At 45.5% G+C, this 26,582-nt stretch overlaps 1 protein-coding gene and 5 non-coding genes across 7 annotated transcripts in view; 1 reads left to right on the plus strand and 5 right to left on the minus strand.

Moving 5' to 3' along the window:
* Positions 1–5,107: 5,107 nt before the first annotated feature.
* On the minus strand, positions 5,108–5,200 carry TRNAY-GUA. Its single transcript has 2 exons — positions 5,164–5,200; positions 5,108–5,143 (listed from the first exon to the last, which is right to left on the minus strand). It is a non-coding gene; the product is annotated as a tRNA-Tyr (tRNA).
* Positions 5,201–6,046: 846 nt separating this feature from the next.
* Positions 6,047–6,131, minus strand: TRNAY-GUA. The gene is given in 2 exon segments: positions 6,047–6,082; positions 6,095–6,131. It is a non-coding gene; the product is annotated as a tRNA-Tyr (tRNA).
* A 759-nt stretch (positions 6,132–6,890) lies between these two features.
* TRNAY-GUA lies at positions 6,891–6,983 on the minus strand. Its single transcript has 2 exons — positions 6,947–6,983; positions 6,891–6,926 (listed from the first exon to the last, which is right to left on the minus strand). It is a non-coding gene; the product is annotated as a tRNA-Tyr (tRNA).
* An 853-nt stretch (positions 6,984–7,836) lies between these two features.
* Positions 7,837–7,929, minus strand: TRNAY-GUA. Its single transcript has 2 exons — positions 7,893–7,929; positions 7,837–7,872 (listed from the first exon to the last, which is right to left on the minus strand). It is a non-coding gene; the product is annotated as a tRNA-Tyr (tRNA).
* A 464-nt stretch (positions 7,930–8,393) lies between these two features.
* TRNAY-GUA lies at positions 8,394–8,483 on the minus strand. The gene is given in 2 exon segments: positions 8,394–8,429; positions 8,447–8,483. It is a non-coding gene; the product is annotated as a tRNA-Tyr (tRNA).
* Positions 8,484–11,474: 2,991 nt separating this feature from the next.
* Positions 11,475–26,582, plus strand: part of ADHFE1 (alcohol dehydrogenase iron containing 1) — a 38,241-nt gene continuing 23,133 nt past the window's right edge. For both annotated transcript variants that reach the window (XM_038766739.1, XM_038766740.1), the window contains exons 1-6: positions 11,475–11,534; positions 20,483–20,520; positions 22,741–22,790; positions 22,960–23,013; positions 25,077–25,231; positions 25,362–25,558. In XM_038766739.1, coding sequence (XP_038622667.1) covers positions 11,476–11,534; positions 20,483–20,520; positions 22,741–22,790; positions 22,960–23,013; positions 25,077–25,231; positions 25,362–25,558 — 553 coding nt within the window. In that variant the 5' untranslated portion in view covers position 11,475. The remainder of the gene's footprint in view (positions 11,535–20,482; positions 20,521–22,740; positions 22,791–22,959; positions 23,014–25,076; positions 25,232–25,361; positions 25,559–26,582) is intronic.

Raw genomic sequence — 26,582 nt, forward strand, 5'->3', positions numbered from 1 at the left:
GAAGTTAAGTGACTTGACCAAAGTCACACAGCTGACAAGTGGCAGAAGAGGGATTATGTGAGGGGCTTGTCTGCTGGACCATCACATTCCTGGGACATGCTCTGGAAGGAGGATTGAGGTTGGGGTCAGGGACACCATGAAGGGGGACAAAAGATTCCCTTTTCCAGGGTCATTTTAGCTTACTGCCCCCTTCTTCTGAGAGGCAGGGTTTTGGTAGGCAGGAAAGAGAGGCCTTGGGATAAAGAGGACAAAACATTGTTCTGGGCCCCATGCCTCACTCCTTCCAGCAAATTATCCCTGATAAGGCATTTTAACAGCCAATCAGCATGCAAAGAAGCATAAATCCAATCACAGCTAGTGAATTTCTTTATATATACAGCAACAATAACCACTTCATTATCCCCTTTTACCTGGTGGGAAAACAGACCTGGACAAGTTTACTTGATTAAGAAATAGCAGGGCTTGGAATTTTGTGGGGAAATTATTTTCGGTTATATTCATTCATTCATTCAATTGCATTTATTGAGCGCTTACTGTGTGCAGAGCACTGTACTAAGCGCTTGGGAAGTACAAGTTGGCAACATATAAAGACGGTCCCTACCCAACAACGGGCTCACGGTCTAGAAGGGGGAGACAGACAACAAAACAAAATATATTAACAAAATAAAATAAATAGAATAGTAAATATGTACAAGTATATCTGGGTTATATCCCAGAAAGACAACTAGAGACCTCTATATTTCTTTTTACACTGGCCTGGACATTCTTAGTATTTTCGGTATTGCCTTGTAAAGTGCTTTAAGGTATTGTGGAGAACCAATTTCATCCCCATAAATGGACATGCATTTTGGCACGGAAACTGGATCAGGTGAATAAGCAATTTCTACTATGTCTGTGATCAAGAAATCCTCAAAATGAAACTTTCACTTCAAGTACTTCTAAATTAAAATTATAAATCAGTACAAAAAAAAAAGGCCATTTAGAAATAATGTATTTTAAGAGCCCTTTTGCTATTTTATTAAATTACTGGTACATTGAATTTTCTAGACAAAAATACTCATAGAAACCATCCTCACAGCAGGAATAAGCAATGGCTGAATCATCTTTAGTGATTTTCTGCTATCAACCAGGAGTAATTGGGAAATGTTGGGAGAATAAATCCAAGTTGATGTAGTTTCTAAAGAGAAGGGAAAAGGAGTGCAGGAATATGTATTACTGTCATGTTAAATAACTCTGTATTTGGGGAATCTGAAAGGTAAAGAAAAAAAATCAACTAAGACCAATATGTTGCCAATTTGTACTTCCCAAGCGCTTAGTACAGTGCTCTGCACATAGTAAGCGCTCAATAAATACGATTGATGATGATCAAGAAGGCAAAAATTAAGGTCAATGAAACCAAAGGTGTCCTATCCCAACTCGACTGGGACCGCCCATCAGATGCTGCTGTGCTCCACCACAGCAGGGGCTCTGCACACAGTAAGCACTCAATAAATACGATTAAAAAAACAAAAAAAGCAGCAGCAGCAGCATCTTTAGACCATCTCACTTTCAGAAGGTTGGGAAGTCTGTCACTATAGCTGTGGCTACGGTGATTGCTTCACTCTGAGCCATGAGGAGTTGGAAACTCTGTTCCTCTAAATATAATGCCTACCCCTTCAACACACACACTCCCCACCTTGCTGTTTCAGTATTTATCATTGTCCTTGTCTCTTTTTGTATATTTTCATTGTTTTGTTTTTATCCTATATACCCGTCACCAAGCTTTCTCCCAACTTTAAGCTCATCCCATGGACTGTGTCTAATTCTCAAACTTGAATTTTTTTCCCAGCACTTAGTACAGTGCTAGGCATGCTGCGGCAGTTTAATAATTCCAGCTACTATTACAATATCCACCTCTCCTCTCCACATGAAAAACTTCCAAACACACAACTATGGAAACATTTCTCTTTTGACTGCCCTGGGCCAAAATCTCATGGGCATCCAGATGACCCAAATCCCTGCTTTCTGAGAAAAGCCTCTGATAAAAAGTCTGAGCCTCTGGGGAGGAGAGTCAACCACCTGGTTTTATACTCTATTTATTTTATTTGTACATATTTATTCTATTTATTTTATTTTGTTAATATGTTTTGTTTTGTTCTCTGTCTCCCCCTTCTAGACTGTGAGCCCACTGTTGGGTAGGGACTGTCGCTATATGTTTCCAACTTGTACTTCCCAAGCAGTACAGTGCTCTGCACACAGCAAGCGCTCAATAAATACGATTGAATGAATGAATAAATGAATACCAGACAACCCTTATTTCCAGTTGGTCTGTCCCCAGTCCAGATAAAGCACAGGGCAACTTTACATACAGTATTTTTATTTGAAGAAACTGCCTCCCTCAGCGTCCCATAACTTAAGTTTACATGGACTTGTGAGGGAGACGCAACAGCTCTGGAACAAGGGAGGGGCTCCACGCCCACCTGACAACAAACTCAACAATTATACAGGAGGCTCTGCCAACTTGCACAAAGACCCGTTTGATGGGCATTCTTATGATGCCCTTAGCTACGCTTAATTACATTATGAAACACATGCACTTCTGCCTGCCTACTCACTCTTTGCTCTCTACGCTCCAGTAGGAACAATGACTAGGGATGAGAGAGGGCAGGTGAAACAGTGCAAACCACTAGCGTGATAATCAATTCCCCCAACAGATTCTCAGTCCCATTGTGTCTTCAGGATCGAAGCTTGTCCATCATCTCAACAGGAGAGTTTAGTGTCATCCTCGTGTTTACTGTCCCATTTACTCTACCTGTAACTTAATTTACTGCCTGTCTACCCCTCTAGACTGCAAACTCCTTGCAGGCAAGGGCACTGCACTGCCCTCTCCCAAATACTGCTCCGCACGCAGTAAGTCCTCACTAAATACCATTGTTGGATTAACTGATTGATCATATGTAATGCAATGTGATTTACGGGAAGGAGTCATGAAGGGTTGCCCGGTATTCTTGAGGGCCGATACCAAGGGAAATCGGTGGTATAATGGTGGCTCTGAATTACTATCCACTTTAATGGAAGGGTCAAAAAAGTGATACTATAAATGAAGTGTTGATAAACTATAATACGCCACCTTCAACCTCCACGCCCATGATTAGATTACGTTTTCGAAAAGAGGAATTTTGAAAATTTGAAGCATTTCAAAGCATGGCTCAGTGGAAAGAGCATGGGCTTTGGAGTCGGAGGTCATGGGTTCAAATCCCAGCTCCACCAATTGTCAGCTGTGTGACTTTGGGCAAGTCACTTAACTTCTCGGTGCCTCAGTTACTTCATCTGTAAAATGGGGATTAAGACTGTGAGCCCCCTGTGGGACAACCTGATCACCTTGTAACCTCCCCAGTGCTTAGAACAGTGTTTTGCAAATAGTAGGCACTTAATAAATGTCATCATTATTATTATTGTACTATACTAAAATGTGTACGGGAGAGGAAAGGCTCCTAATACCATAAAATGCCACCAGAAAGACTGAATAAATGATTAATCCGAAATGTGCCCAATGAAAACACTGCAACCATCACAAAACCATCTGGTAAAGTAGGATGAATTGAAGCCAGATCCTTGCACTGCCCCAACAAAAACAAAAAAGTGGCTGCTCCCTGGAAACAGAAAAGAACAAACATTGTAAGGGTCAACACAGAAGCCAATGCCAGCACCAGGGCCCACAGATTTAATCAATCAATCAATCGTATTTATTGAGCGCTTACTGTGCGCAGAGCACTGTACCAAGCGCTTGGGAAGTCCAAGTTGGCAACATACAGAGATAGTCCTTACCCAACACTGGGCTCACAGTCTAGAAGGGGGAGACAGAGAACAAAACCAAACATATTAACAAAATAAAATAAATAGAATAGATATGTACAAGTAAAATAAATAAATAGAGTAATAAATATGTACAAGCATATATACATATATACAGGTGCTGTGGGGAAGGGAAGGAGGTAAGACGGGGGGATGGAGAGGGGGACGAGGGGGAGAGGAAGGAGGGGGCTCAGTCTGGGAAGGCCTCCTGGAGGAGGTGAGCTCTCAGTAGGGCCTTGAAGGGATTTAGGCTCTTCCATCTGAGCTAGCAAAAGCAGGAGGGTGGCAGCAGGTCCAAGATAATAATAATAATAATAATGGCATTTATTAAGCACTTACTATGTGCAAAGCACTGTTCTAAGCGCTCAGGAAAGTACAAGGTGATCAGGTTGTCCCACAGGGGGCTCACAGTTTTCATCCCCATTTTACAGATGAGAGAACTGAGGCACAGAGAAGTTAAGTACCTTGCCCAAAGGCACACAGCTGATGGCGGAGCCAGAGTTTGAACCCATGACCTCTGACTCCAAAGCCCATGCTCTTTCCACTGAGCCACGCTGCTTCTCTTACCCACACAAGATCCCCACACAAAGATGGCCACACACCCTTGGCAGTGCCTAGACTCCATCTAAGAGGACCTGGATACCCCTACTCCCCAAACCATACAAGGACATACTACAGTGGCTCCGGGAGAAGGAAACCACCTCCCATCCCTCGGCATAACCAAAAGTCCAGTGCCACTTTGACACACGCCCTCTCCAGCATGGGTATTGAGAAGAGTGAAGAAAAGTGGGCTTTGAACCTACTACTTCTGAAAGAAGTAAATATTCAAGTCTCAGAGCTGACTGCCCACCTTCCCCACAGCTCTTCCACCCTGTCTGCCTGGGCGCACTGTTTTGGGGTTTTTTGATGGCATTTGTTAAGTGCTTACTAGGTGCAAAGCACTGCTCTAAGCACTGGGGGGGATAAAAGGTTATCACGTTGTCCCACGTGGGGCTCACAATCTCAATCCCCATTTTCCAGATGAGGTAACTGAGGCACAGAGAAGTGAAGTGACTTGCCCAAAGTCACACAGCAGACAAGTGGGTGGGTGGGGGATTAGAACCCATGACCTCTCGCTCCCAAGCCTGGGCTCTTTTCACGGAGCCACGCTGTCTCCCCTGCTGATGTCCACAACTGCCTAACAAACACCACAAAAATGCACTGACACACAAGTGGCTTCCTGCCTTCACCAAGCCGAATCCCTCAACACCCACTCGGTTGAAAAAGGAGCTTTTCCTTCGAGCCGGATTCGAACCAGCGACCTAAGGATCACTGCTATGGCAGCACTGTCTACAGTCCTCCGCTCTACCAACTGAGCTATCGAAGGAAGCTGGCTGACAACCACCAGCATGTGCCCAAAGACGCTAGCGCCCTTTCTAAGGCACTATGGTTCCTTTTGGGACAACTTGCACACCATTGTTCCCCAATCAAATATTGCTTCCTGGCAATGGTAGTCACCTTTGCTTCCCCATGTCAGAAACCCCAAGGGAACATCCACATACACTACTAGAAGCACAACTACCCAACTTGACTGGAACAGGCAGTGGTAAAAATTGGAGAAAGCCGTCACTGATTCTGCTCTCTCTCAAATGCTAAGTGGGCACTCTCCCATTTGAGGTAAATACCTACCTTACAATCATCCCTTCCAAACTCCCAGCTCCATAACCCACCACCTCCAAACTAAGACAGCAAAACTGGTTACCCATCCCAGAACTTGTCCCCAGTCCCTACACACCCTTTGTTTTGAAAAAAAGAGCTCTTTCTTGAAGCTGGAATTGAAGCAGTGACCTAAGGATCACCACCACAATACCACCATCTCCAGTCTTCTGCTCTACTAGCTGAGCTATCAAAGGGAAGAGGTTAAAAAAGGTGCCTTTTCAAAGACAGAATAGTATCTTGTGCAATTTTATGGCTTCCTCTGGAAGTACCCCGCCACCCCGATTCCCCAGCTAAAAGGAGAAAAGGGTGTTACTGCTTCCTGGCAAATGCAGCTGCCACTGTGCCCTTCCAAACTTACCCAACATTTGAGCTAATTCCTCACCTCACACTCTTCCCTTCCACCCTTCCTCCTCCAAGATCACTATCTCCTGTCACTTGCTGACAAAAACACCAAAACCTGTTTATCCAACCTTCAATTCATTCCCTCCACATCATTCTGCAAAAAAGGAGCTCTTCCTTCGAGCCGGAATCGAACCAGCGACCTAAGGATCACCACCACAACCTACAGTCCTCCGCTCTACCAGCTGAGCTATCGAAGGGAGCAGGCTAGTAGAAACCACCAGTGCCCATAGAAAGATAGTACAGCACCTCCTGTGATTCTGTTGCTTCCTCCAAAAAGACCTGGACGCCCTTATTCAGCGACCTCCACTGCTTCCTAGTGACAGACAGAGGGTCATCCAAACTCATACTTTCCAGCATGTATACAGCCTTGGGTCCCAGAGCTGCCACTGATAAAAATTCAAAGCTGTGGGCATCAATTTCAAGACCTCTAACTTCAATCCAAATGCATTTTGTCAGAAGAGCTCCTCCTTCTAGGAGGAATTGAAGCAGCAACCTAAGGCTCACCACCACCATCTACAGTCCTCCACTGCACCAGCTGAGCAATCAAAGGGACCTCCTGTGAGTCTGTAGCGTCCTCCAGACGGACCTGGACACCCTTATTCACCAAACAAAAGGAGAAGACACCCATTACATCCTGGTGACAGCCCTTGAACCTCCGCCACACTGGAGAGATCAAGTGACCATCCAAGCTCACCCCTTCCAGCATGCCTATATCCTGGCCATGAACTAGCATAATTAAAAATTGGAGGTTGCGGGCATCCGTTTTACTACTTTTCACATGCTACTTGCGTACTTCAACATTGGAGTTAATCACCCACCTCATACTCTCCCCTTCCACCCTTCCTCTTCCAGGGTCACTATCTCCTGACACAGACATCAAAGCCCAGTTACACAATCGGTTAATGTCCACCCTCAACTCTTTCCCTCCACATGCATTCTATTAAAAATAGAGCTCTTCCTTCGAGCCGGAATCGAACCAGCGACCTAAGGATCACCACCATGGCACCGCCAACTACAGTCCTCCGCTCTACCAGCTGAGCTATCGAAGGGAGCTGGCTGGATACACATACTGGAACCGACTCAAAGATGGCACACCTGTGATTCTGTTGTTTCCTTCAGAAAGACCTGGACATTTTTACTCACCAACCAAAAGAAGACCTCCCTTCTCGACTGCTTCCTGGTGACAGCTGCAGAACTCCTACTGCACTCGGAGAGATCCAGGGGCCATCCAAACTCATCCTTTCCGGCATGCATACAGTCCTGGCCCCAGAACTGGCATCAATCAAAATTCAATTAAAATTCATGGCTATGAGCTCCGATTTCACGACACAGTTTATCAATAAAGGAACTACTCTTTCGAGCCGCGATCGAATCAGGGACCTAAGGATCACTACTACTGTCTACAGTCCTCTGCTCTACCAGCAGAGCAATCTTAGGGAGCAAGCTGGCAATGGCATTGGAACCAACAGAAAGATGGTACTCCACACTTCCTGTGATTCTATTGCTTCCTCCAGAAAGAACTGGACACCACTATTCTCCAATCAAAAGCAAAAAACCCCCCATTACTTCCTGGTGGCAGCCACTGAACCTCGACCACACTGGAGAGTTCAGGAGACCATCCAGATTTGTCTCTTCCAGCATGCCTACACCCCTGGCCAAAAACTAGAATCATTAAAAATTGGAGGTCGTGAGAACCCATTTTACTGCCTCTCATATGCTAAGTGGTCACTCCAACGCTGGAGCTAATTCCCCACCTCACATTCTCCCTTTCCACCCTTCCTCCTCCAGCATTACTATCTCTTGTCACTTTCCAACGAAGACACTGAAACCCAGTTACACAATTGGTTACTGTCCAGCCTCAGTTCACTCCCTCCCCATTCATTCTCACAAAAACAGAGCTCTTCCTTCGAGCCGGAATCGAACCAGCGACCTAAGGATCACCACCATCGCATCACCATCTACAGTCCTCCGCTCTACCAGCTGAGCTATCGAAGTGAGCTGACTAACCCTGGCACTAAAGCCCATAGAAAGATGGTACAGCACACCTCCTGTGAGTCTATTGATGCTTCCAGAAAGACCTAAACACCTGTATTCACCAAACAAAAGAGAAGACACCCCATTACGTCCTGGTGATAGCCACTGAACCTCCACCACACTGGAGAGATCAGAAGACCACCTAAACTTGCTCCTTACAGGATGCCTACACCTCTGGCCAAGAACTAGCTTCATTAAAAATCGGAGATTGTGGGCTTCCATTTCGTTGTTTTTCACATGCTAAGTGAGCACTCCAACATTTGTGCTAACTTCCCATCTCAAGCACTCCCCTTCCATCCTTCCTTCTCCAGGGTCACTATGTCCTATCATTTTCTGATGAAGACACCGAAACGCAGTTATGCAATAGGTTACTGTCCCACCTCACTTCACTCCCTCCCCATCCATTTTGTCAAAAATAGAGCTCTTCCTTCGAGCTGGAATCAAACCAGCGACCTAAGGATCACCCTAATCATATCATCTACAGTCCTCCACTCTACCAGCTGAGCTATCGAAGGGAGCAAGCCAACAGTAAGCACCACAGCCAACCTAAGAACACACCTCCTGTGCATCTGTTGCTTCCTCCAGAAAGGTCTGGACACCTGTGTTCACCAAACAAAAGGAAAAGACATCCTTACTTCCAGGTGGCAGCCACTGAAACTCCACCACACTGGAGAAGTCCAGTGACCATCCTACATGCCAACACCCCTGGCTAAGAAGTAGCATCATTAAAAATTGGAGATTGCCAGGACCCATTTCACTATTTTTCACATGCTAAGTGAGCACTCCAACATTTGAGTTAATTCTCCACCTCACACTCTCTCCTTTCTCCTTTCTTCATCATCAATCGTATTTATTGAGCGCTTACTGCGTGCAGAGTTCTTCCTACAGGGTTACTATCTCCTGTCACTTTCTGACAAAGAAGTCAAAATCCGATTACCCAACCGGTCACTGTCCACCCTTAATTCATCCCATCCAATCCACTCTGTCAAAAAAAAACAAAACCCTTCCTTCGAGCCAGAATCGAACCAGCGACCTAATATTACATCACCATCTACAGTCCCCTGCCCTACCAGCTGAGCTATTGAAGGGAGGTGGTTAGAAGGAGGCACTAAAGCCCAGAGAAAGATGGTACAAAATATTTCCTGGGTTGCTTCTTCCAGAAAGATCTGCACACCCCTATTCACCAACCAAAAGGAAAAGGCATCACATTCCTTCCGGGTGACAGCCATTGGAGGCGTCAAGTGACCACCCAAACTCACCCCTCTCAGAATGCCTACACCCCTGGCCATGAACTAACATCATTCCAATTTGGAGGTTGTGGGGACCCATTTTACTATTTTTCACATGCTAAGTGAGCACTCCAATATTGGAGCTAGTTTCTCACCACACACTCTACCCTTCATCTTTCCTCCTCTCGAATCACTGTCTCCTCTCACTTTCACAACATCGCTAAAATCCAGCCTTTCCTCCCCAGAGGATGTGCTATTCTCCAAATAAAAGTAGAGCATCCCACAGTCACTCCTGTCTGAGGGCAGCTGCCCCGGCCACCCCGTCACAACCAAAACCAAGCAATGGTGCTCCGCTTTCATTTGATGGTGCCATAAGTTGGAAAATGCAGCCATTGATTCCGCTACCTCTTACATACTAACCGAGCCCTATAACATTTGACCTAAGTCATCACCACACATATGGCCTTCCCAGACCTTCCCTAATCCGGGTGACAATCACCCACAGTCTTTTAACTAAGATATCTGATATCCCAATTCTTCTGCAACAGTAAAAAAAAAAAGAGGGATGTCTCAGACTGTTTTACCTCAAGAGATCTCCCCTTCTGGACTGTAAGCTCAATGTGGGCAGGGAATGTGTCTACCAACTCTGTTGCATTGTGCTCTCCCAAGCACTGAGTATAGTGATCTGCAAATACTAAGCACCTATTAAATACCACTGATGATGATGAGATGTAACTAAAGTGGCAGGTGAAAAACTAAAAAGTTACAAAATTTTCTAACGTCTTTCTGCAATAAAAGGAAATAGAGAGGGAGATATCCCCTCAAATGACATACCTGTTGCATTGTCCTCCCAATGGAAATTTCCCAGTCACTCATCTATTGTAAACTCTTCCTCAATGGATTTGGAATTTGAGTCAGTTCATAAGGTGCTTATCACATGCTCAAATAAATCCACTTTAGGGGGGAGGGTATTTTACCATAAATGTCCATCCACTGTGAGTGAAATCTGGCCACACCCCCTGACTGCCTCCTTCCCCTCCCCACAGTACCTGTATATATGTGTATATGTTTGTACGTATTTATTACTCTATTTGTTTATTTATTTTATTTGTACATATTTATTCTATTTATTTTATTTTGTTCTTTATGTTTTGTTTTGTTCTCTGTTTCCCCCTTCTAGACTGTGAGCCCACTGTTGGGTAGGGACCGTCTCTATATGTTGCCAACTTGTACTTCCCAAGCGCTTAGTACAGTGCTCTGCACACAGTAAGCCCTCAATAAATACGGTTGAATGAATACCTCACTTTATTCTGTTGGAATAGTTATTCTCTCTCAGTGTAGTTTTTTCCTATTTTCTTCTCTCCTAACACCCATTTCTATACTGCCAAAGCTGCCCGTGGTCGCAATAATAATTTCTGAATGCCCACTAGATGCAATCCCCCCTTCTAGACTGTGAGCCCGCTGTTAGGTAGGGACCGTCTCTATATGTTGCCAACTTGTACTTCCCAAGCGCCTAGTACAGTGCTCTGCACACAGTAAGCGCTCAATAAATACGATTGAATGAATGAATGCACTGTACTAAACACTTGGAAGGCTGTCCTGCTCCTTAGCCACAAGGAGTTTACAACCTAAATGTATTTTGTCCTGAGCATTATACTAAGCACTTCGGAGAGTACCATTAGGAATAAGGCTCAGTCCCGGCCTTCAGTGAGGAGAGGGAGGGAAGAGAGGGGGGAAAGGGGGAGGGAGGAGGGGAGGGGGAGTTGGAGGAGGGGAGGGGCAGTTGGAGGAGGGGAGGGAGAGGTGGAGGAGGGGAGGGAGAGTTGGAGGAGGGGAGGGGGAGTTGGAGGAGGGGAGGGAGAGGTGGAGGAGGGGAGGGGGAGGGGGAGGAGGGGAGGGGGAGTTGGAGGAGGGGAGGGGGAGGTGGAGGAGGGGAGGAAGAGTTGGAGGAGGGGAGGGGGAGGTGGAGGAGGGGAGGGAGAGGTGGAGGAGGGGAGGGAGAGTTGGAGGAGGGGAGGGGGAGGTGGAGGAGGGGAGGGAGAGTTGGAGGAGGGGAGGGAGAGGTGGAGGAGGGGAGGGAGAGTTGGAGGAGGGGAGGGGGAGGTGGAGGAGGGGAGGGAGAGGTGGAGGAGGGGAGGGGGGAGGGGGAGGGGGAGGAGGGGAGGGAGAGGTGGAGGAGAGGAGGGGGGAGGGGGAGGGGGAGGAGGGGAGGGGGAGGAGGGGAGGGGGCGTGGCGTCGAGGTTCCCCCGCCCCTGGCGTTGGAGGTTTTGTGTAGCCATGGCGGCGGCGGGCAGAGACAGGGTCGCTCACTTGCTGAGGCAACTGCAGCGCGCAGCGTGAGTGGGGCCGGGCCCGAGCCCCAGCCCCAGCCCCAGGCCCAGCCCGATCCCCAGCCCCAGCCCCTGGCCCCAGCTCCAGTCCCCAGCCCCAGCCCCTGGCCCCAGCTCCAGTCCCCAGCCCCAGCCCCTGGCCCCAGCTCCAGTCCCCAGCCCCAGCCCCTGGCCCCAGCTCCAGTCCCCAGCCCCAGCCCCTGGCCCCAGCTCCAGTCCCCAGCCCCAGCCCCTGGCCCCAGCTCCAGTCCCCAGCCCCAGCCCCTGGCCCCAGCTCCAGTCCCCAGCCCCAGTCCCTGGCCCCAGCTCCAGTCCCCAGCCCCAGCCCGATCCCCAGCCCAATTCCCAGCCCCAGGCCCAGCCCAGCTCCAGTCCCAACCCCAGCCCAGCTCCAGTCCCAGCCCGATCCCCAGCCCCAGTACCAGCCCCAGTACCAGCACCAGCCCCAGTACCAGTACCAGCCCCAACCCCAGCCCAGCTCCAGTCCCAGTACCAGCCCCAACCCCAGTCCAGCTCCAGCCCCAGGCCGATCCCCAGCCCCAACTCCAGCCCAGCTCCAGTCCCAGCCCGATCCCCAGCTCCAGTCCCAGTCCCAGCCCGATCCCCAGCCCCAGCCCCAACTGCAGCCCAGCTCCAGTCCCAGGCCCAGTCCCAGGCCCAGCTCCAGCCCCAGGCCGATCCCCAGCCCCAGTACCAGCCCCAACCTCAGCCCAGGCCCAGCCCCAGGCCCAACTCCAGCCCAGCTCCAGTCCCAGGCCCAGCTCCAGTCCCAGCCCGATCCCCAACCCCAGCCCAGCTCCAGTCCCAGCCCCAACCCCCAACCCCAGTCCCAGTCCCAACCCCAGTCCCAGTCCCAGCCCGATCCCCAACCCCAGCCCAGTCCCAGCCCGATCCCCAGCCCTAACCCCAGCCCAGCCCAGTCCCAGGCCCAGCCCTAACCCCAGCCCAGCCCAGCCCTGCTCCAGCTGAGCCCAGCTCCAGTCCTAGCCCCAGCCCAGCCCCATCCTAGTTCATTCAATCGCATTTATTGAGCGCCTACAGTGTGCAGAGCACTGTACTAAGCGCTTAGTCCCAGCCCCATCCGGAGCCCGGCCCGCCGCCCTCGGGGCCGCGAATAGCTGTTGACGGAGCCGGTCGGCGAAGGGGAGGGAAAGGGGCCTTGGCCCGGAGCGGCCCGTGGGGAGCCCGCTGGCGATGCGGACAACGGGAGTGCGGGGCCCCGAGACAGGGGGGCGAGGGGCGGGGGGGATCCGGGACACCGGCCTCCCAATCCGGCCTCCGACACTTGGCCGCTGGCTCACCTTGAGCAAGGCGCCCAACATCCCCCTGCTTCAGTTTCTTCATCTGTGTAATGGGGATTCGATACTCGATAATAATTATAATAATAATTAGGGCATTTGTTAAGCGTTTGCTATGTGCCAGGCACTGTACTAAGCGCAGGGGTGGATGCAAGCAAAGCCAGTCGGACACGGTCCCCGTCCCGCTTGGGGTTCACAGTCTCAATCCCCCATTTACAGGTGAGGTAACTGAGGCATAGTGAGGTGACTTGCCCAGGGTCCCAGCAGACAAGTGGCAGAAGTGGAATTAGAACCCATGACCTTCTGACTCCGAGGCCCATGCTCTCTCCACTACACCATTCTGCTTCTCTACTTGCTCTCCCTGACCTTTAAATCTGTGATCCAGGGATCCCTGTGGTCCAGGGAATGTATTTGATCCGACTGGATTGTATCAGCCCCAGCTAATACTAAGCATTTAACAGATTATCCCTGTTAATCATCTTTATTAAGCACTTACAGTAAATGTGCAGAACACGGTACCATTCTGCTTCTCTACTTGCTCTCCCTGACCTTTAAATCTGTGATCCAGGGATCCCTGTGGTCCAGGGAATGTATTTGATCCGACTGGATTGTAACAGCCCCAGCTAATACTAAGCATTTAACAGATTATCCCTGTTAATCATATTTATTAAGCACTTAACAGTAAATGCGCAGAACACTGTACCATTCTGCTTCTCTACTTGCTCTCCCTGACCTTTAAATCTGTGATCCAGGGATCCCTGTGGTCCAGGGAATGTATTTGATCCGACTGGATTGTATCAGCCCCAGCTAATACTAAGCATTTAACAGATTATCCCTGTTAATCATATTTATTAAGCACTTAACAGTAAATGTGCAGAACACTGTACCATTCTGCTTCTCTACTTGCTCTCCCTGACCTTTAAATCTGTGATCCAGGGATCCCTGTGGTCCAGGGAATGTATTTGATCCGACTGGATTGTATCAGCCCCAGCTAATACTAAGCATTTAACAGATTATCCCTGTTAATCATATTTATTAAGCACTTAACAGTAAATGTGCAGAACACTGTACCATTCTGCTTCTCTACTTGCTCTCCCTGACCTTTAAATCTGTGATCCAGGGATCCCTGTGGTCCAGGGAATGTATTTGATCCGACTGGATTGTATCAGCCCCAGCTAATACTAAGCATTTAACAGATTATCCCTGTTAATCATATTTATTAAGCACTTAACAGTAAATGTGCAGAACACTGTACCATTCTGCTTCTCTACTTGCTCTCCCTGACCTTTAAATCTGTGATCCAGGGATCCCTGTGGTCCAGGGAATGTATTTGAGCCGACTGGATTGTATCAACCCCACCTAATACTAAGCATTTAACAGATTATCCCTGTTAATCATATTTATTAAGCACTTACAATAAATGTGCAGAACACTGTACCATTCTGCTTTTCTACTTGCTCTCCCTGATCCTTAATTCTATGATCCAGGGATCCCTATGGTCCAGGGAATGTATTTGATCCGACTGGATTGTATCAACCCCAGCTAATACTAAGCATTTAACAGATTATCCCTGTTAATCATATTTATTAAGCACTTAACAGTAAATGTGCAGAACACTGTACCATGCACTTGGGAGAGTAAATGCCCCCTGCCCACAAGGAGCTCTTAACTGTAAACTCGTTGACACTGTTCCATGCGCTTGGGAGAGTAAATGTCCCCTGCCCACAAGGAGCTCTTAACTGTAAACTCGCTGTGGGCAGGGACCATGTTTATCAATCAATCAATCAATCAATCAATCGTATTTATTGAGCGCTTACTATGTGCAGAGCACTGTACTAAGCGCTTGGGAAGTACAAATTGGCATCACATAGAGACAGTCCCTACCCAACAGTGGGCTCACAGTCTAAAAGGGGGAGACAGAGAACAGAACCAAACATACCAACAAAATAAAATAAGTAGGATAGAAATGTACAAGTAAAATAAATAAATAAATAGAGTAATAAATATGTACAACCATATATACATATATACAGGTGCTGTGGGGAAGGGAAGGAGGTAAGACGGGGGGGATGGAGAGGGGGACGAGGGGGAGAGGAAAGAAGGGGCTCAGTCTGGGAAGGCCTCCTGGAGGAGGTGAGCTCTCAGCAGGGCCTTATCAATTCTGTTGTATTGTCCTCTTTCAAGCGCTTAGGACAGTGCTTTGCACACAGTCAGCACTCAATAAATACTATTCATGATGATGAATGATGAAGGAGATTAAAGTCTAGAAGAAGTCTACAATGAAGAAGCAGCATAGTTTAGTGGAAAGAGCACAAGCTTGGGAGTCAGAGGGCAGGGGTTCTAATCCCAGCTCTGCCCCTTGTCTACTGTGTGACGTTGGGCAAGTCACTTAACTTCTCTGTGGCTCAATTACCTCATCTGTAAAATTGGGATTAAGACTGTGAGCCCCCCTGATAACCTTGTATCTAGAACAGTGCCTGGCACATAGTAAGTGCCTAAAAAATACCAATATTATTATTATTATTAGGATTTCATAAACCTTCCCTTTCTTTCACTCATTCATTCAATCATATTTATTGAGTGTTTACTGTGTGCAGAGCACTGTACTAATCAATCAATCGTATTTATTGAGCGCTTACTATGTGCAGAGCACTGTACTAAGCGCTTGGGAAGTACAAATTGGCATCACATAGAGACAGTCCCTACCCGATAGTGGGCTCACAGTCTAAAAGGGGGAGACAGAGAACAGAACCAAACATACCAACAAAATAAAATAAGTAGGATAGAAATGTACAAGTAAAATAAATAAATAAATAAATAAACAGAGTAATAAATATGTACAACCATATATACATATATACAGGTGCTGTGGGGAGGGGAAGGCGGTAAGGCGGGGGGATGGAGAGGGGGACGAGGGGGAGAGGAAAGAAGGGGCTCAGTCTGGGAAGGCCTCCTGGAGGAGGTGAGCTCTCAGCAGGGCCTTGAAGGAAGGAAGAGAGCTAGCTTGGCGGATGGGCAGAGGGAGGGCATTCCAGGCCCGGGGGATGACGTGGGCCGGGGGTCGATGGCGGGACAGGCGAGAGCGAGGTACAGTGAGGAGATTAGTGGTGGAGGAGCGCTTGGAAAGTACAATTTGGCAACAGAGACTGGCCCTACTCAACAGTGGACTCACTGTCTAGAAGGGGGAGACAGACAACGAAACACAAAACAAGAGGAAACCCTGATTCCTTTTATTTTTGGTGGGTTCTGTGAGGTATATCCCCAGATCCCAGTGGCCTTTTATCAGCAGTCAGGATAACTCACTTGTTTTTCCAATCAATTATCGTGAACTCTTCCTAGAGCCTTGCACTGGCTAAGAATCTAGGATCCAGCCTGGCTCTCCTGCCTCCTGCCCGTACCCACAGTGATCCAAATCCCATTCAAGACAATGTCTTTTGGTCAGTGGAGTAGCTGGAAAAGTTCTTGGGAGTTCTGGAACCTGCTTTTGTTTCTGCCTAGTGACTTTCATCAGTCCATTTTATATTTTCAATGCAAATGGCCATTTGAACTAGTTATACTTTGCTCTAATACCTAGGCTCTCAGAGTTGAACAGAGGCTCAGACAAACCACTGTTTGATTAAAGGTCGCATCTTCAGGCCCATCATATTTATGATTCTTAGCCATGCCCCAGGAATACTTAACAGTTCTTGATTATTCAGGGATAAGGGGGAAATCCAGAGATAATCATTACCTCCAAACTATACAGTACTGGATATTCAAATTAGCCTCAAAATCAAAGCATGGTAATATCCACCTCTAAATTGCTGCAGCATTTGCAAATACAGAAGCAGCGTGGCTCAGTGGAAAAAGCCCGGGCTTTGGAGTCAGAGGTCATGGGTTCAAATCCCGGCTCTGCCAACTGTCAGCTGTGTGACTTTGGGCAAGTCACTTTTAACTTCTCTGTGCCTCAATTCCCTCATCTGTAAAATGGGGATGAAGACTGTGAGCCCCCTGTGGGACAACCTGATCACCTTGTAACTGCCCCAGCGCTTAGAACAGTGTTTTGCACATAGTAAGCGCTTAATAGATGCCATTATTATTATTATTATTATTATTATACTGCTCTACATTGGTCGGGGGGGAGGGGGCACAATTAATTTACAGACCAAACGGATTCTGATTGTTCTCAAGGGTTTTGAAAGAGGAGAAAAGTTCCAAATTGTGATGGGGTGACTCAGCATTGCAATAAACGCCTGAAAGTGACGGATTTGAGTTCCATTTCTTCTCCTTGCCCCTGCCTGCCGTCTGGTGGAGGTGTTATTGAGAGGGAAAAATGAAAATCTAAGCAAACACGAACCGGGAAAAAAAACAAACCCACCTTGGAATAATCAAAGGAATTGGACCCATGGCATAAATTTTAGACACAGTGCTTATCGTTCAAGCAAATGCCAAACCAAAAATTATTGCATGCGAACGACTCCCGGCTCCGCCAACTGTCAGCTGTGTGACTTTGGGCAAGTCACGTCGCGTGGCTCAGTGGAAAGAGCACGGGCTTTGGAGTCAGAGGTCATGGGTTCGAATCCTGGCTCCGCCACTTGTCAACTGTGTGACTCTGGGCAGGTCACTTAACTCCTCTGGGCCTCAGTTACCTCATCTGTAAAATGGGGATTAAGACTGTGAGCCCCACGTGGGACAACCTGATCACCCTGTATCCTCCCCAGCGCTTAGAACAGTGCTTTGCACATAGTAAGAGCTTAACAAATGCCAATTATTATTATTATTATTATTATTATTCTCTGTGCCTCAGTTACCTCATCTGTAAAATGGGGATTAAGGCTGTGAGCCCCCCCGTGGGACAACCTGATCACCTTGTAACCTCCCCAGCGCTTAGAACAGTGCTTTGCACATAGTAAGCGCCTAATAAATGCCATTATTATTATTATTAACTCTAACTCTTGCCTTTTGAATCTTTGCAGTCGCTGAATAGAGCGGGTGGGCGTTTGCTACTAAGATCGCTAGATGGCAGTATTGATTTAAATAAATGTTTTTGTTGTGCACGTTACAGTGTGATAGGAAATCATCATCATCAATCGTATTTATTGAGCGCTTACTATGTGCAGAGCACTGTACTAAGCGCTTGGGAAGTACAAATTGGCAACATAGAGAGACAGTCCCTACCCAACAGTGGGCTCACAGTCTAAAAGGACATAGTCCTCCCAAAATGAAAAGCAAGTGATTGAAAGGAACCTTAATTTCATCTACTGTACGAACCTCCTCAGGCAGAACTGCAATGCCATTTAAGGCAGAATTCATCTCTAGAGTCAGAGGTGGTGAGTTCTAATCCCGGCTCTGCCACTTGTATGCTGTGTGACCTTGGGCAAGCCACTTAACTTCTCTGTGCCTCAGTTACCTCATCTGGGAAGTGGGGATTAAGGCCGTGAGCCCCATGTGGGACAGCCTGATTACCTTGCATCTACCCAGCACTTAGAACAGTGCTTGGCACATAGTAAGCGCTTAACAAATACCAAATTATTCTTACTAGTATTAGTGATTCTGTGGTATTTTCCCAAGTGCTGAAACAGGACTCAGCAGGAATTTCCAAGTGCTGATAATAATAATAATAATAATAATAATGGTATTTGCTAAGTGCCTACTATGTGCAAAACACTGTTCTAAGCGCTGGGGAGGTTACAAGGTGATCAGGTTGTCCCACAGACGGCTCACAATCTTAATCCCCATTTTACAGATGAGGGAACTGAGGCGCAGAGAAGTGAAGTGACTTGCCCAAAGTCACACAGCTGACAATTTGCGGAGCCGGAATTCGAACCCATAAACTCTGACTCCAAAGCCCGGGCTCTTGCCACTGAGCCACGCTGCTTCCCCACAGCAGGTATTCAATAGACAATACTGATTGACTGACTACACTAAAACCTTCCCAGATTGAAGTCTCTCCTTTCTTAAAAGTCTTCCAATTTAGGATTCCCAACATTCCCCCAATAAATCCAGTGTCAAGGGACCTTTGCTGTTACTACATCTGTTCCCCAATAAAGCCAGTGTCGAGGGACCTTTGCTGTTACTACATCTATTCTTGCACCTAACCTCAGTCTCCCACATCATCATCATCATCATCAATCATATTTATTGAGCGCTTTCTGTGTGCACAGCACTGTACTAAGCGCTTGGGAAGTACAAGTTGGCAACATACAGAGACAGTCCCTACCCAACAGTGGGCTCACAGTCTAAAAGGGGGAGACAGAGAACAAAACCAAACATACTAACAAAATAAAATAAGTAGAATAGATATGTACAAGTAAAATAAATAAATAAATAAATAGATGTCTAATTTTTCTGTAGCTTGGCCCTCAAGAGAGTTTGAAAACTCAGTCAGACCACTCACCGTGATCAGTGAAGAATCATCATCATGAATGGTATTTATTGAGCTCTTCCTGTGTGCCGAGTGCTGCATGTAGCACTCGGGAGAGTCCAATACATCAGAGTTGCCAGATATTCCCTGCCCACATCTTTCCCATACACTCTTTGTATTACATCGCCCTAAATCTTCTCGGACTGAATGGACCAACTATTCCCAGATGTTATTTTTCAATCCTTAAATTGTTTTTGTGATTCTTCTTAGAACTGGCTCGTGTGAATTCTGGGTTCAAAAGATTTTATGCAAAAGAGCTTTATGCGTGTTGTTATCAAACTTGCTACTCTTCCCAAAAGTAGAGTAGGTTAGTGTGGACATTTTGGACTTGAGTTCCTTTTTGCAGCTCCAACTGAAACTGAGAAGCAGTGTGGCCCAGTGGACAGAGCATGGGACCGGGAGTCAGAAGAACCAGGGTCAGAAGAACAACTCTGCCACTTTTTCTGCTGTGTGTCTTTGGGCCAGTCACTTTACTGTTCTGTGCCTCAATTTTACCTCGTTTGTAAAATGAATATTAAGACTGTGAGCCCCATGTGGGACCATGGACTGTGTCCAACCGGTTTAGCTTGTATTTACGCCAGTGTTTAGTACAGTGCCTGGCACATAGTAAGGGCTATACCTATGCCATAAAAAATGAGACTCATTTGGCTCCCAAATAAGATTTGAAAAATACAAATTAGGGGGAAAATGATAATTGTGGTGTCGATTTGGACCAGTTGGTTATGGTGCTTTACAGTTATCCAAAAATGAGCCTTTACTCCTCTGAATTTTCCCCCAAATTTCTCACCTCTTTGCCATGGGAGAGTCTCACCAGTGCTCCATGTAACAAAGAATAATGTCATGTTTCCTATGTTTCACACTCTATTTCCCAGTAATGTAGTTGCATTTTTTTTTTTAGTTAGAGCTTTCTGTGTTGCTGACATTGTCAAAAGTTGCATTAGACTGTGAGCCTCTGGTGAGACAGGGCCTGTGTCCAATCTGATTAATTTGTATCCACCCTATTGCTTAGTACAGTGCTTGGCACATAGTAAACATTTGACAAATGCCACAATAATATTAATAATAATAGCTATTATTATTATATTACCCCTACAATTGTTTCTGCTATATTCATTTCCCTTGCATTTTACAGAAAGATATAATTTGGGCCCTGGAATGGTATATTGGTTACTTTCAGGAAGAGATGTTTTCATTGGCAGTTTCTATCTACCCTTTAATTTGATTAAATTTTTTTCTCCTTTCTTTTTCTTTAGATGTCAGTGCCCAGCCCATTCTCATACGTATTCCCAAGGTAATACATTGTGGATTTTGATACTATGATGATAACTAGACAATTTGGGTCTCTACTCTCAGTGAATTAGGACAAAAAGTAAAGCCAGAAAATCAAAATACATGCAAGAGGGAGGCAGTTGAACTCAATATAAAAGGTCCATTGATTAATTTCGAAGAACTAAATGAGTAATAATAACATGCGCCACTGAGGACATAATGCCAAATATAGTTATGACTAATAAAGAATACTAATAAAGTGTCCTATAATGATCATAATAATAATTGTGGTATTTGTTAAACTAATAATACTAATAAAATGTCCTCTAAAGTTTTTACCAAATAGCTACTTGGTGGGACTTTATAAAATATGGGGATCCAATTAGCCTGTCTCCCTTCTACTTATATACTGTGAGCCTCATGTAGGACAGGGACTGTGTCTGACCTGATTAACTTGTATTTACTCCAGTGCTTAGAATACTACTTCACACGTTTTTTTTAATGGCATTTGTTGAGTGCCTACTATGTACCAGGCACTGTACTAAACATTTGGATAGATACAAGATAATCAGGTTGGACGCAGTCCGTGTCCCACATGGGGCTCATTTTCTTTTATCCCCATTTTACAGATGAGGGAACGAAGGCACAGAGAAGTTAAAAGTGACTTGCCCAAGGTCACACCGCAGACAAATGGGCAGGGAATGTGCCCGTTTATTGTTGTATTGTACAGCAAGTGCTTAACAAATTCGATTGAGTGAATGAATAAAAGTGGCAGAGCTGGGATTAGAACCAGGTCCTTCTGACTCCTAGGACTACACTCTATCCAACTAGGCCATGCTGCTTCCCTACCATACCATAATAATAACAATAATAAAAGTTATGTGCTTTAATTACTATGCCAGTACTAAAAATGATGGAGTTTAAAGATTGTTTTGAATTTAGAGTTGCCAAAATGGAAATACACTTAATTATCATGTTTCAGGCAGGCTCCTGTAGGAAAAGATAACTTCATAGTGATTACTAAATTTCCTAGTAACTCTGAAATAAAATACTAATGATTTTTGATGTCCTTAAAGTCTTTATTCATGATCAGAATAAAGGATGCCTATTGTAGCATCAAAAGGAAATGATGTAAGTGATTTGGCTGTGACCTCAGTGTGTCATATTAATTAGTGATGTGAAAACTGATTTAGGTTTGAGAGATCAAACCTAAACACCCTGGCAAAAGGTGGCAAGGCGGGTGGCTGACAGCCCAAAGTGGGAAAGCAACAGAGGAGTTTGTAAAGGAGAAAGAACCAAAAAAAAAGATTAAGAGGATCTTTGCGGGTTAAGGTGTAGGGCTCAATTCTCCAGGGCTCTGCCAAGGACTCAACACTCAATACTAAAGCTTCACTCGAGGAGAAAAGATCCCATAGTTATTTTCAGGGCATCGACAATGCAGAAGAGTGACCTGGTCCTTAGGACAGGAGCTATGGCAACCGCTTTATCCATTTTGTTGCTGAAATCAACTGAAACTTCTGAGATGCTCCTTGAAAATACTGGGGGGATGCTGTGGGGAGGGAGGGTTGTCTGTTCAACTTTCAGCCTCCTTTTTCATGATCAGTATTAGCACTCAGAGTTTGGAGACAGGCATATTCTGATTTTTTAGGATCTACTTCTTAATCCTTCGCCAAACTTTCATGAGAAGGACACCACCCTCACTAAGATTTCTAATGTTGGATTAGGAAGTTAGAAAAATGACAAAATATTTTTATGGGTTAGCCTTCACAAATGTAGGATCCCTTTCAGTAGACCTCCACTTTGTAACTCACTTGAGTGTGTGTTGCAGAATGGGTGATGAAAGTTATACTGGAGCTTGTGTTTTCATTCAGTACTAGGTTTAATCATTTATTAGTGTGAATTTATTTTACTGGTCTTTTTATCTACAAAGTATTTTTGACTTTTATCTGCAAAGTACTTTTGACTTTTATCTTGGGCTCTCAGCAAGTTTTACAAGAAGAGCTAATGCCCTTAATTGATCGAGCAAGAGAATGTTATTTATTTTCCTAATAGGCATCTAACCTCTATAATACATTTAAAATGAGGACATTTTAATCTAAAGTGCAAAAACTGTAACACAATATAAAGACATTTAGCAATAAGATTTCAGGGTCCAAGCTAAGCATCTTTACCCTAGTTTTTGAATTTGTACATTTTGGAGACCAATTTCAGTGTTACCTTTACAATTTATTTTCTCTTCTAGCTCCAGAAATTGCTTCTTCTATAGGAAAAACAACGGACTATGCATTTGAGGTAGATGTGATTGAGAAATCCATTTGATTCACTCTTCTTGAGATTTCTAATGAAAAGCTAACATTAAGAACTTTTTGATTATTGAGCTTTTTGTCATTCATATTACACATTTCAATACAAGGTTGTGATTGTGTTTTGCCATTCTACCTGCTCTTTCATCTTATTATAGATGGCTGTCTCAAATATTCGTTATGGAGCAGGAGTTACAAAGGAAGTTGGAATGGTAAGAACTTGGGGATGTTTTCATTGCACAGTTTTTCTCTCAAGTAGGAATTGGCTACAAACAGTTTGAGAAGCAGCAGTGGTCTAATGGGAAGGGACTAGGAGTCGTCAGGAGACCTGAGTTCGTTCATTCATTCATTCATTCATTCATTCAATCGTATTTATTGAGTGCTTACTGTGTGCAGAGCACTGTACTAAGCACTTGGGAAGTACAAGTTGGCAACCTATAGTGACGGTCCCTACCCAACAATGGGCTTACAGTCTGGAAGGGGGAGACAGACAAGAAAACAAAACATGTGGACAGGTGTCAAGACATCAGAATAAATAGAAATAAAGCTAGATGCACATCATTAACAAAATAAATAGAATAGTAAATATGTACAAGTAAAATAAACAGAGTAATAAATCTGTACAAACATATATACAGGTGCTGTAGGGAGGGGAAGGAGGTAGGGTGGGGGGATGGGAAGGAGGAGAGGAAAAAGGGGGCTCAGTCTGGGAAGGCCTCATGGAGGAGGTGAGCTCTCAGTAGGGCTTTGAAGGGAGGAAGAGAGCTAGCTTGGCGGATGTGCGGAGGGAGGGCATTCCAGGCCAGGGGGAGGACATGGGCTGGGGGTCGACTGCAGGACAGGCGAGAACGAGGTACAGTGAGGAGGTTAGCGGCAGAGGAGCGGAGGATGCGGGCTGGGCTGGAGAAGAAGAGAGAAGGGAGGTGAGGTAGGTGAGGGTGAGGTGATGGACAGCCTTGAAGCCGCGAGTGAGGAGTTTTTGCTTGATGCATAGGTCGACTGGTAGCCACTGGAGATTTTTGAGGAGGGGAGTAACATGCCCAGAGCGTGTTTGCACAAAGATGATCTGGGCAGCAGCGTGAAGTATAGACTGAAGTGGGGAAAGACAGGAGGATGGGAGATCAGAGAGGAGGCTGACGCAGTCATCCAGTTGGGATAGGATGAGAGATTGAACCAGCAAGGAAGCGGTTTGGATGAAGAGGAAAGGGCGGATCTTGGCCATGTTGTGGAGGTGAGACCGGCGGGTTTTGGTGTCGGATTGGATGTGAGGGGTGAACAAGAGAGCGGAGTCAAGGATGACACCAAGGTTGCGGGCTTGCGAGACGGGAAGGATGATAGTGCCGTCTACAGTGACGGGAAAGTCAGGGAGAGGGCAGGGTTCTAATCCCGGCACTCTGCTACTTGTCTGCTATGTGACCCTGGGCAAGGCACTTAACTTCTCTGTGCCTCAGTTTCTTCAGCTTTAAAATGGGGATTAACTCTCTGCTCTCCTTCACATCTAGACTACGAGGACTGTGTCTGATCTCTGTGCCTCGTTCTCACCTGTCCCGCTGTCGAACCCCGGCCCCCGTCCTACTTCTGGCCTGGAATGCTCTCCCTCCTCAAATCCGCCAAACACTCACACTTCCCTACTTCACACTTCAAAGCCCTATTGAAGGCTCACCTCCTCCAAGAGGATTTCCCAGACTAAGCCCCGCTTTTCCTCAGCTCCCCCTCCCCATCGCCCCGACTCGCTCCCTTTGCTCTACCCCCGTCCCTGCTCCACAGCACTTGTGTCTATATGTACATATATATAATTCCATCTATATTAATACCTGTTTCCTTGTTTTGATGTGTATACATCTATAATTCTACTTATTTATATTGATGCTATTGATGCCTGTTTACTTGTTTTGATGTCTGTCTCCCTCCTTCTGAACTGTAAGCCCGTTATGGGCAGGGATTGTCTCTATTGTTGAATTGTACTTTCCAAGTGCTTAGTACAGTGCTCAGCACACAGTAAGCGCTCGATAAATACGATTGAATGAATAAATGAATGAATGACCTGATTGTACCTATCCCAGTGTTTAACACACAGTTAGCACTTAACAAATACCATTATTATTATAAACATAATTGATAAATACATTCATTATTGGTTAAATAATTATCCCTTAAAACTACATACTAATAATTATATTGTTATTATCAGGTTAATTTTCAGATGCATATCATACAGCTGATAGTTCCAGAATTTTATGACTAATTTTATAACTACAATTATTTCTCATTTTAGGACCTTCAGAATATGGGTGCTAGAAATGTCTGCATAATGACAGATGAGAACCTCTCCCAGCTCCCTCCTGTTGAAACTGTCCTGAATTCCTTAACAAAGAATGGAATAAACTTTAAAGTGTATGATAATGTTAGGGTAGAGCCAACTGATGTGAGGTACTCTTTTTTTTTTTTCCAGCCACATTGAATTGATGTTTTGATATTTTGTATTTCCTTGGACCCTTACTGAAATAGTATGAATGTCACATGAATATGACAAAAGTTCTTCCTCTTTTCTTCTCACAAGTTTCAGGGAAGCTATTGAATTTGCCCAAAATGGAGCTTTTGATGCCTATGTTGCTGTCGGTGGCGGCTCTTCAATCGACACCTGTAAAGCAGCCAACCTGTACGCATCCAGCCCTGAGTCCGATTTCTTAGATTATGTCAATGCACCTATCGGAAAGGGAAAACCTGTCACCGCGCCTCTCAAGCCATTGATTGCAAGTAAAAAAAAAAGTTTTTTAACCTCCTCCATCCACTTATATTTAAGAAAAGCCTGACAACCCAGTAAATGCCCAGTTCTCTGCCTGCTAACATGGATACTCAGCACTCATTTACACACACAAATAAATTTTAGGCACTCACGCACTGAGCATGCAGATCTCTGTACACAAACCTGCTTACACGCACCTCTTTCCACGAGACTCTCCAGTCTCTGTGCTGTATGTTTATTTATTTGCCCTATTAACCAGTGATCTTAGAAGGTTAAAGTTCTACAGGGAAGGGTTCTCGTCTTAGTCAAAACCATTTCAGACCTGTGCCTAGCATCGCCTCAAAATCAGCTTATTAAATATTCTTCTGATGACTTGGCCCACAAAATTATTCACAGCTAATTTATTTGATTATGAGGATTTTTCTTTCTAAAGTCTAATGTACAGAATTAAACCACAGAACAACTAAGAGAAGTCATTATTTCCCATTCCCGGTGTCCTACTTCTAATTACATTATCATTTTTTAATGCAGCATGTTGCATTGCTATTGGCTATAATTCACTACCCTGTTTGGGCCATATTGCTGGCCACTCTGGAGTTTAAGGGCACAATTCCCCATTGTTTTCCTAGTGCTGGTGTAACCCCATTCTTTCATAAGATCTGCACATCGGTTGACCTCATCCTTTGTCTCCGATTGGTGACATGTGGGCAGCACGGTTACATTACAAATTGAGACTTTGGACTACAGCTGCTCCATGGCTACTGCGCTTTCCACAGATATGTAAATTCAAGTTAGAATTGTTTATTTATCTTCAGCCACATGGCACTTTGTCATCGCAGCCTCACCTCACCCTTCCCCTTTCTTGAAGAATAAGTTATAACCGTTTTGAATAAATTCTTGAATTTTCAAAACCACATTATCATCGTTGGTTAAAATACGGGTTCTCCCGCTCTGCCCCCACTCATGTTGTGAATGAGCAATTGTGAGGTGATGTGATTTAGTTGATGACAAATGAACTGTTTTGACATGATTTGG

Source organism: Tachyglossus aculeatus, chromosome 25, assembly GCF_015852505.1.
Source record: "Tachyglossus aculeatus isolate mTacAcu1 chromosome 25, mTacAcu1.pri, whole genome shotgun sequence".
Classification (NCBI taxonomy): Eukaryota; Metazoa; Chordata; class Mammalia; order Monotremata; family Tachyglossidae; genus Tachyglossus; species Tachyglossus aculeatus.